Below are 11,569 nucleotides of genomic sequence, written 5' to 3' on the forward strand. Positions count from 1 at the left end.
GGTTTCACGGCTGGCTGGCCAATTAACAACCAGCCAGCGTGAAAGGCGCGCTGAGAAGCTCGGCGCTGCTGGGAGGAGGGTGAACACTGAAGTCAGCGCAGGCGCTGGGGAACGCGCAGTGAAAGCTCCCTGAAGGCAGAGAGCTGCCTTGGGGAGCTGAAGTATTTTAGACCAATGAATAAAGTTCTTAAAATTCTGGAAAAAATGTTCACACAGCCGGCTCACTCGCCTTAACATGTAGGTTTGAAAAATTCTGCCCAAAAATTTTTATTTTTTTAATTTAAGTACGGAAACCCCATCCTGCTCGTGGATGAGGTTTCCTCAAAAATCCAAAGGCCGCCTGGCCGATTTGCTTGCCTGCCAACCATAACACTGGACGGGCAGCGAAAAATACAGGTTAGTTAATTGATTAATGGCCTTAATAGGCTTTTAATTGTTGGCGGGCGCACTGCCAACTCTCGCATGCACCCGCCGACCGAAATATCACGAGGTATATTACACTCAGGCGTGTCGGGCACGCGCCCGCACGCTGAACGGAAGGTCCTGAAAAACCCAGCAACGTGAATTAAAATTAGAATGATTCGTTGAAATGAGGGCACGCAGAATCACTTCAATATTTAAATGGCCAGTCCCTCCTGCGAGCTGTTTAGTCACCCTCCCCTCATCCCACGCCCGTTAAAATCGGAAGTAGGTGGGTTCAGTTCCTGGTTCAGATTTTTAGAATTTTAACCTCTGGTCTGACCTCAGCCCACCCAATTTTTGGAGTTAAGATTCAGCCTTCTCCTTTATTGACAATGTTTTTCCTTTTAACGGCTTCTGGCAAATTCACACAATGTCCAGCATCCCACATGCTTTATTAACTGCCTCTTAACCTATCCTCCTACCTTCAAAAATTTGTGCACAAGCACTCCCCCAACCACCCCCCCCCCCCCACCCCAGGTCTCCCTGTTCTTGTTCCGCCTTTAAATTTGTACCATTTTGCCCCTCCTCATTCTTCCTTCCAAAATGTATCAACCCACATTTTCTAACCTTTTCACTGAGTGTATGACATGTAAATTGTGCTTCTTAAACAGCTGCAACTACATCATGAATTGAATGCGTACCAATGTGCACTTTCTTTGGGTGTGACACAGTGCAGCATATGGCTCAACTCTGGCCTTTTACAACAAGCCAATCATGCACTTGTTATCATGATTAGCCTGTACCATCTCTATAACTGTGGTTATGGAGGGAAAGAATAGAAATATCTCACTCACATCATTGAAAAACGGTGCATCAAGAGAAGGAAAAGGCAAGTTAAAACTTTCAGGGAAAAACAACATCGTGGCAATAAAAATCTATAACATTGAAATTGTGCCGTAGATCTATTTGTGGCTGCCATGGTTACACTTGACATTAAAGAGACGCAGCCTCCTTTCTGTGAGTTGGCAGGAATCTTGCTTGTTCTTGATTGAGCTGTGTTTACAAAATCAGATCGATGACAGCTGGGATCCTAGGGAGACCATGTAACATTCACTATAGATGAAGTATCAAATAGCCTGAGTTCTCTTCACAGCCTGACCATATAGACTGTTACCTACTTTCTTCATCTGCATGAACTGTATTGCAGGTGGCTTCTACCCCTCTGATGAGATGCCCGGTTTGAACTGTAAGTTTGGGAGTACAGCCCTGAAGAGTTTCTGTGAATGGCGCCTTGATAAATCCGCAGATTTTCTGTGGAAAGTACATTTGGGGAAAGGAGAATCCATTAATACCAGACCGGCAGGAAATTACACAATGGGTAAGGCCAGTGAGGCAACTTTCTGTCCATCATGTTCCATTCAGCACCATTTTATTTTACTACTGAAAAACTCTTCTTTGGATAATGTTCAGAACTGTCTCAGCTCATCTGCTACTGAAATGCTCATCCATGTCACCTCTAGACTTGATTATTCCAATCCTGTATTGGTTGGCTTCCCACCTTCCACCCTACATAAACTTGGAGTAATCCAAAATTCTGCTGTCCATGACCTTATTCGCACCATGTTTTGTTCACCCGCTAGCCCCATGTTCTTTTTGAAAAATTAATTCATGGGATAAGGATGTCGCTGGCTAGGCCAGCGTTTATTGCCCATCCCTAACTGCACTTGAGAAGGTGATGGTGAGCTACCTTCTTGAACCGCTGCTATCCCTGTGGTGTAGGTACACCCACAATGCTGACCTATATTGGCTCCCGGTCCAGCAGTACCTCAGTTTTAAAATTCTCAAACAAAAACAAAAATAGCTGGAAAATCTCAGCAGGCCTGACAGCATCTGCGGAGAGGAATACAGTTAACGTTTCGAGTCCGTATTACTCTTCATCCTTGTTTACAGATCTCTAAGTCCTGGCCCCTCCCTATCTCTGTCATCTCCTCCAACCCTACAATTTGCGAAATATCTGCCCTCTTCCAATTCAGGCCTTTTGTGCATTCTGGATTTTAATTGCGGCACCATTGGTGGCCACGCTTCAGTTACCTAGGCCCCAAGCTCTGGAATTCACACAGTAAACCTCTCCATCTCTCTACCTCATTTTCCTCCTTTAAGATACTCCTTAAAGCCTACCTCTTTGATCAAACTTTTGGACACTGGTCCCAACATCTCCTTGTGTGGTTTGGTGTGCAATTTTGCTTGGTAATGTTCCTGTGAAGTGCTTTCTGACATTTTTACTATGTTAGAGGTGCAATTTAAATGCTAAGTTGCTGCTGTTGCTTAACCAGAACACCTGATTGAGTTTGAGCTTTGTTTGGGGAATCTAAAAGATACTTATGTTACTCTTGACCAATCAGGAATCAGCTTTGCATGAGATACAACTTACTATTATAGAACGAAAACATTCACATTTGCAATATCCAAATCGAGATAAGTGCAGCTTTCCAACTATCCACATGCTGCTAGGTGAATTTTATTGTTTTTTTTTAATTACAGCATTGAACTGTAAAGATAATTATTTTGGGCTGCATCAGCGATTCAGCTGGTTAAGTGACTGGCTGATTCATACAGATGGAGATGTCAGGTTTAATCTCTGTTTTATGCTGGACTATCTGATCTCACCTGGGAAAGTGATAGCAGGCCTCATTGCCCCTGATCCATGAGGGAAATCATTCATTACTACCCAGCACTTTCTGCTGGAAGTGCAGGCTTGTGAACATTGGGTCAGATTTGACTGGAATACAGGATAACACCATGAAAAAAATGCAAGATATCTAAGCTGGGAGCAGCATTCCCAGTTCCAGAAACCGGTACAGATTGAGATGCCTCTGGGGGTCACATTGTATCTCTGCAGCTGAGACGGAGAAAAGGAGGGATGTTCTTTGTGATAAGCAACAGATCAGGTTTTGAATAGTGAACAACTGGAGGTCGATAAATGTTCAGTGTTCTGGCATTTTGCAGGTCAGGGAGCAGCTAGAACGTTCTATTAAGACCTTGACTGGTGGGTATACAGTTATTGATAGGATAGCTGGTACACAAATGCGGAAGCAGTGGAAATATTTTCCTCTTCTGCTGTGCCTTCTTGTGCATTGTAACTGAAAGATGTTTGAAGGAATTAATCTTTTCTTGGTTCTTGCAGGAAAAGACCATTTTATTTATACTGAAATGATTGGACAAAATGAAGAACAAGTTGCACGGCTATGGAGCCCTTCTTTGGAACCTGCTTATTATGGACGTTGCCTGGTCTTTCGGTACCAAATCCGTGGAACTCGTGGCAGCAGTTTAAACGTGATTCAGAGAAAGCTAGCAGACGATTTCAAGCCTGATGTCCTATGGACCATGAGTGGACCACAGGGCAACCACTGGCGAGAAGGTCGAGTGCTCCTTCCGCGATCATTAGGCATCTATAAGGTAACTTGAAGGGTCTGTTAAAAAGCAACATAATAATTTAAATTCCATATAAAACTTAAATATGTTTTAATCACACAACCAAAGCATCACCCAGCGCAGACATGTGTCTGCCCACAGGTCAAAACTCTCAAGTTATGAGGAGACAGTCAGAGAACCAAACTTGCTCTCACTGGAATAAGCAAGTTTGAGAGGGAACACGATCCAGATCGTGTATAGATATCAGAAGGTTATTTAATTTAAAATGTGACTTACAGGTGGAAAAGTAGCAAGGGTTAGAATAATTAGTTTTTTGCCCAGTGTACTGGATATGTGGGATAAATTCCAAAGTCTGTATTATATTGATAACTTTTAAAACAGAAATGTAAAATAAAAATGAATAAGAATGAAGTTTAAATACTGTGGTAGTTCAAGGAGGCCTTCCTCCTTGCCTTGGCCCAAACTTGTGGAATGATGCCCTCCAATGTATATGTAACCAATTGTCTCTCTCTAATGGAGAGAGATGTCTATGGTCCTTTGTGGACTATGGCTAGCTACTTACTTACTAAAATGCATAGGAAAATGTAGAGAAATAGATGATCTCATCAAGAAAATTCCAGTTGTCTGGTTGTCGGAATACAACCTGTCAGATTTGAATAGCACAGGATGGAATCTTAAATTGCTGTCCAGGTGTTTTTGACTTGGTCACTTTCAGGAAGCAGGGTGAAATTTTACTGGAGTTTTCCATTATTGTGTACAATACAGTTTGAATTTGACTGTTTGATTTTAGAAAGAATTTGTCACAAGGTGACTATGACATGCTTTTAAAAACTTCTATTTTCAAAGGTGGGATTGGAAGTGATGGTTGGGAAAGGAATCCGGGGAGAGGTGGCAGTGCACGATGTGGAAATAGTGAGCATCCAGAATATAAATGATTGCATGGGTAAGTTTTCTGCAAAGTGTGTTGTTCTGGTTCACATACAGAGTAGAGCATTAAGGCAAAGCTCCTTCAGGCCATGCACTACTGTTGGAGCCTTGCACTCATTAGGCAGCTTATTGGCAAATCACAGGGGCCCCAGCCTGCAATTTTCCATTCATGAATTACAATGGAGAGAAAATGGTGGGCAGTGATTTTCCAATAATCTTCCCACTGGATGGGAGGGTATGGAACAGTGGTGGGTCCCAGAGTATATTCCAAGCTTAGTTAAGTGTAACTTTGCAGACTCACTTATTTATCAATGACAATGGTCTTCAGTGTTGTCCCTCGACAGCAGGAAGAAGCGTTCCACATTGGATGTTTTCTTCCCTGATTAGTCTAAAGCGCTGCAGCATGTCTGATTGTCATGTGTGGCAGTGCCCACCATACTCCTACCATTCCTCGTTCACATTTGTATGCAAGACTTACTCTTGCTGTCTGAAACATCAACAAAATCATAACTTAATGCCTGACCTAATGGGAAAAAAGCACTCTGTTGCATCCAGAAGGCCGAGAAGAATATGAGACCATAAGACGTAGGAGTAGAAGTAGGCCACTCAGCCTATCGACTCTGCTCTGCCATTCAATGAGATCATGGCTGATTTGATAATCCTCAACTTCACTTTCCTGCCTTTTCCCCATAACCCTTGATTCCCTTACTGATTAAAAATCTGTCTATCTCAGCCTTGAATGTACTTAACAACCCAGCCTCTATAGCCCTCTGCAGTAAAGAATTCCACAGATTCACCACCCTCTGAGAGAAGAAATTCCTCTGCTTTGAGCTGAATTCATGTAGAACAGACTCCTAACAAAAGAATTTGAAGTTGTTGATTAACCTCTTCAAGATATCTGGCTGGAATCAGGATTGAAAGGTCCTAGGGACGAGTGTAGCTCGAAACACAGTAATCCTCAGCTATGAGGTTGAAGAATGTAAGTTTGGAGGGCAGTAGGTCAGACTTGGATGGCTTTCGTGTGAGTCTCAATGAATATTGAGAAGTTATGATGCTAACCATTGTGGATCAGCAAGTACTTATGCAGGAGATTAAATCAATGGAGTTGAGTCCATGAATAGGTAGACTGTACTTGGACTCCATAAAAAACTAACATCTGAATCCTTCACCGCCGCTAAATTAACTGCTAAAATCAGTCAGCGATGCTATTGGGACCCTTTTAAATATCATAATTTATGCTGAAATATAACAATAGATATGGTAGTTCTGCAGAGAAGAAATTCAGGGCATGAATTCAGAAAGCCTTGCTTGTGCTGATGTAGTATTTTAACTTTCAATAGCTCCCAGGGATGTCTTTCCAGGTCTGGATGGTTCCACATCAATCTTTCCCACTGGTAAGTCCTTTTATCAGTTGCTGTAGCAAGTGAAACAGAGCATTAACATGTTTATTACCCAAAGCCACAGGCTGTGCAAGATGAAGATCTGTACTGGTGCTTAGAAAACGGTTTTAAATGTTCCTCAACACATGGCCAGTTACATTTTCTTAAGCTTGTCAACCATAACATTAGTTACAGGAAATTAATCCTGAAAAAAATCCAACAGTATGTCTTAGGCCTTCAGGCAAGTTAGTCAATTGGGTAGGGAAACATTGCAACTAGCCATAAAGAATCAATTGTGCTGGGAAAGTAGAAGGGAAATCCAAGTCATTAGGATTCACGTTAAGCATGTACAAGCCCTGTGCCCCATTTAATGATCCAGCACTTAGCCTGCACATAGCATTTTCAATCTCGGAGAGGATGCTGGGGGAGCAGTAATTAGAGCAACCTTTGACAGAAGAAAGAGTAGGACACATTCAGTCATTCCTTCAAAGGATCATAGGAACAGGAACAGGCCCTTCAGCCCATCAAGCCTGTTCTGCCAATCCATTCGATCATACCAAATCTCCAAATCCATTTTAGCCAACTTTGTTCAAAAGCTTGATTCTCTTAGGACGTTGCAATTTTAATGAGTTCTCAAGAAAAATATGTGGAAAATGATTGAAGTTAGATACATGTTAAAGTGGTTAAAAACAAAACAAGTTATGCTTCTAATAGTAACTGGGTGCTACAATTAGACACCATTCTAACACTCCTGGGAGCTGTTGCTATGGGGAGGATTTTATCCGAATGCTCTGTGTAATAGGCATTGCAAACTAACATGAGCAGATTTTCTCTAGTCTGTATTTGTAATTGCTTTCTCTTTGAACATTGCTGAACACGCTAGAAAAGATAGAGTTTCCTTGGTTAATGAAATGGTGGAATAGATTCAATAGGTTAAATGGCTTTGTCTGGTTCCTATGTTTACAATTTCACTGGGACTGGAAACACTGAGTAGAGGAAACATCATTTGTTTACGATGTCACCATATTCAGCAAATGGGAGAAATCATCCTCCATTTCAAATCCAGCCCAGAGTGACCAGTTAAAAATGTAAAATGACTGCTGAGCTAGCTGGGCTCTGTCTGTGATCATACAGGAAATGAGATTTGGAAGTTTCAACTGAATGGGTGTGGGCCTGCACTCAAAACTGACCTAATTCAGTTTTAATATGCATCTTGCTCAAAAAGTGAGGTTGGTGTGGGAAATGAAAACATCTTCAATGAAGCAGCAATGAGGGTCTCTTTTGTGACTGGGGTTTAAAGCACAATTGTGGAGCATGGGGGGACTTTAGTCTGCATCCAACCTGTGCTGTACCTCATGCAGATGAGTTCGATACTGATATTGAGTTCCGGAACTGGAATAGTTTTCCAACACTGTCATCCTTTATCCTTATCTCTACAAAAGGGCACAGAGAAATAAAGGGAAATGTATTTCTGGTGAAATACTGTACTTTATTGTCCTCTAAAAGATTGACCATATAGTACAGTATCACTAACAGAGACCCACAAAACATTTGTAGTCAAATTGGCATCCCTAACATCATCTCATCCAACCCTCCCATGCTATCCCATGCTATTTCATCATTTCCAAAACCACCCCATCATGAAAAACCCAAAGGACTAGGCTTTTAAAAGGTTATTAACGTATTTTTTTATTTCAGCTGTGGACCTGGAGGAGCCTACGGACAAAACCTTCTTTGAGAACTCTGGAGGTCCTGGAAATGTACTGAAGACCCTTGACCCTATCCTTATTACAATCATAGCTATGAGCGCATTGGGAGTCATTCTGGGGGCTATCTGTGGGGTTGTCCTGTACTGTGCCTGTTGGCACAGTGCACTGGCTGACAGGAATCTATCTGCTCTTGAGAGCTACAATTTCGAACTTGTGGATGGAGTGAAGCTGAAAAAGGACAAACTGAGCTCACAGAACTCGTACTCTGAGGCATGAGAAAGAAGCACTCAAGGGGTTTAAAATGACTGCGGAAGAATGCCTGAAACTGTGGAATTCTTTGAGGTTTTTTTTGTAATTGTTTGTCTTAGGAAAGACAAGAAGAGCTCTGGATAATGCTGGTCTGTGACTGAGCCAAGCTTTTCTCAGGAGCAACTGTTAAAGCAATCAAACGGGATGCTATGTAAAAAAATGAATTATGTACAGTCTGCTTTTTAATTTTTAAATTAAAGTTTTAAATAAACAAATGCTGGTGTTGAGACCAAGTGAGATCATTTTACAAGTATTTATCGTTTTCTGTAAAGAGTTATAAATTTGTATCATTCTATTTGTATAATGACTTAGCTTCATAAAATATGTTTCCAAAGGGCTTTAAAAACCTATGTTTTTGTATATTAGTCCAGATTTTATACTTTGAGTATACAGTATTTTGATTTTCCCACCCCCTTCCTACTTGGAGAACAATTAGCATAAAGCCTCATTGGACACTGAGGGGGCCATGACCTTTATAACAAGGGTAAATGATATGATTTGATAACATGCTACACAGGGCAACTGTCTGTACGCTGATAACATTGTGATTGGCTTCAGGCCAGTGGCCTGGATCAACAATTGCTTGCACTGAAATACGCGCTATGAAGTTGATTTTTTTTTCCTTCTCTGTTAGAAGAGTGTGCTGTGAGAACAGTGTTAGAGACAGATTTGATTCTACATTATTTCTGTTTATGCAATATCAGTTTAAACAAAAAAGGAAAAAAAGTTTTGTTATTGAAGAAGTATTAAAGAATTATATGGTTGACATGTTTCTTGTATGGTATTGTTTCACGTTTTGTATCGCTGTGAGAGTTTCTCTTCTGGATCGTTTTTCCTAAAAGTTTTTTATTGGCATTATTGCTTGAGTAAATTGTTGCTTTGAAAAATGAAGAGAAAAAAAGCCTTAACTCAAATGTTTGTATTCTTGACACACAGAAAGCCTAGACAATTCACACTGTTGTGTTGTATCTTGTACTCAAATCTATGACTACTGCCTTCCAAAGATTCAATTAAATTTAATCTTTTCCTACAGTACTCTATTTGTGGTTTGTTGTGGTGGGACCTCGGAGTACAGTCTACTCATGAGCTGCAGTGTCCCACAATTTCCTGAATTGACCATTAAAGGCCACCCGAGTCCCCCACAGTAGCAATTCCTGTTTATTTAACATTTCCTGATATTCAGCAGGGTCAGAGTTCATGATATGTGACAGTAGCACCAAGTCCCGCCAAAATAGATAAGCAATTGGAGATGTCGCTTGATCAATTATCTATAAACAGTGGGGCTGCTATAGCCTCACAAATCAATACTTAAATTTTTAATACTCCATTCCTGAATGAATGTTAGAAGAATCTGAAAATACATTGCGAGTATTTTTTTTTTAAACCAGCTATTGTGGAGCACTACAGATTCAAATGAATAACTCAATTTGTCTTGTGTGATTGCAAACAGCATTCCTGCAACAGGAATTTATAATGAAATTCCTGGTGTACTGCTAACTAAAGTTTTTAATATTATAAGTATACTGTTAGCTTATCCTAATGGGTGGAAGGCATGATCCAGAGTGAGATGTATGAAGTAAATAACAAAAGAGATACAGAAAAAAGGAATATTTTATTATTTATGACTGAAAACAGTATTCAGATAGCATCCTGTAGGATTTGTAAAACAGTTTAGGGACCTATGTGGAGCATGGTAGATTTGCTGCCCCATATGTCTGGTCCACCACTGATGACTTACCTGACTGATGAATGTTGAGAGAGCTGGGGTTCAATACTGTTCCCTCTCTGTCTCTCCCTCTCTTGCAGTTCAGTGAGTGAAAGCAAAGAAATGCAATTAGGAGACAGGGCTAACCCTCCGTGATGTAATCAAAAGGGTCCCTGTGGGAAAGTGCTTGGTCTCTGTCTTACAATTGTCCAGAATGGTATAACTGAAACTGGGAGCTCAGCATGTGGAGAATCACTGGAATAGGCTTCTATCACATGACTCTGTGGCTTAAAAGTAGCCCATTGGCAAAACCTTGCTTGAGATGATTGTGCTCAGCAGAAAGTTAGCAAGGAGCATTGAATTAATGGGAAATATTACTTTGTGAATGGACAGGAAATTGCTCCAAGGATTTCCATTGATTTAGCAAAAATCAGACATCCATTTATGTTTTATTTGTAACAGCAACCTCAAAATAATTGCATATAACGTGCGGAAATGGAGTGCACTTAATTCAATGTCCCGTGGAATGTAAGACAAATACTTACAGTAAGTTAAAACACTGATTCTAAACTTAAAGCCATTCTATATCTTAGTAGACATTCCAACAATGATTTTTGAAGTAATGTAAAAAAAAACATTGAAAATGATGTTCCCACGCCATAAGCTTTTCTACACAAGTTTGGGCAAAAATGTCTGGGAGGTCTGAATGAAAATATGGAGACTCACTCCTGAGAAAGTTTGGATGTAAAACAGTTGAGACCACCTTAAAAAAAAAAAAGCTGAGCGTCCTTTCTTTCTTTGTAATTTTCATATTTGTTTGTATTTTATCGAAGGAAGATCTGTGATATGTATATATTTCTATGCTGTGTATTAAACAGAAGGGTTTTCACAATGGCTTTCCTGCCTTTTTATTTCTTTTCTTTCGACAACAGTCCTGCAAATTTCAAACAATTGGAGAGTAAATTAAGTTAAGGACATTTCCTGGAACATTAAGACATTATTCCCAGCTGATAAATGGTTCATTTGCCAGATTGTCAAACAGAAGAGCAAAATGTTCATAGCCAAAATACTAATACTATTACATCATAAACTGCCACTGTTGGTTATTCCCTATGTCACACACTAGCGGAATAATTCAATGTGTTTAGGCATTTTCTTCCAAATGGTGATTGCCACCAAGCAAATTGACAGCTGACTGAGAGTTTTCTGCAGTTGCATTTGTACAAGAGGAATTTGATAGCCGTTCTGGAAGAAAAACAGCCAAACACTGCACTTAATATTGTTCTCAGTAAATTGTGTGTTAATCTGAGTAACAGGTCAAAAAAGTAATGCAAAGGCTGGTGCATGGGAATGGTGGCCGTGTGAAGATCCAGACACCATAAAGAATTCCAAGATCACAAGCTAAATACAAGTAAGAGCAGCTCTCAATATGTACATCCACCTTACAACAGCTTACATTTATATGAAGATAAGAAAGTCCCAAATTGATCAAAATCACATTGAATGTCTGCACATCATGGTTGTGTTACTAGACTAATAACCCAGAGGTGTGGGCTAATCATCCCATGGCAGGAATTCAGAATATACTGGTGGCTGGGAATTTAAACTTGGTTAACTAAATAAATCTTTAATGAAAAGCTTTCTCAGTAATAGTAGCTGTTAGATGACAGTATTGTCATAAAAACCTATCTGACTCACTAATGTGC

At 40.3% G+C, this 11,569-nt stretch overlaps 1 protein-coding gene across 9 annotated transcripts in view; it reads left to right on the forward strand.

The window, feature by feature from the left end:
- nrp1a (neuropilin 1a) overlaps positions 1 to 10,752 on the forward strand; it is a 204,722-nt gene extending 193,970 nt beyond the window's left edge. For 6 of the 9 annotated variants that reach the window (XM_041183365.1, XM_041183369.1, XM_041183367.1 and 3 more), the window contains 5 exons: positions 1,610 to 1,780; positions 3,587 to 3,858; positions 4,681 to 4,777; positions 6,102 to 6,155; positions 7,839 to 10,752. In XM_041183365.1, the coding sequence (XP_041039299.1) occupies positions 1,610 to 1,780; positions 3,587 to 3,858; positions 4,681 to 4,777; positions 6,102 to 6,155; positions 7,839 to 8,125 (881 nt within the window). In that variant the 3' untranslated portion in view covers positions 8,126 to 10,752. Of the gene's footprint in view, positions 1 to 1,073; positions 1,106 to 1,609; positions 1,781 to 3,586; positions 3,859 to 4,680; positions 4,778 to 6,101; positions 6,156 to 7,838 lie in introns of those variants that run through there. The other 3 variants (XM_041183372.1, XM_041183371.1, XM_041183373.1) reach the window with 2 other exon arrangements.
- The last annotated feature ends 817 nt before the right edge of the window (positions 10,753 to 11,569 follow it).

This window comes from Carcharodon carcharias, chromosome 3 (genome assembly GCF_017639515.1).
Source record: "Carcharodon carcharias isolate sCarCar2 chromosome 3, sCarCar2.pri, whole genome shotgun sequence".
Lineage (NCBI taxonomy): Eukaryota > Metazoa > Chordata > Chondrichthyes > Lamniformes > Lamnidae > Carcharodon > Carcharodon carcharias.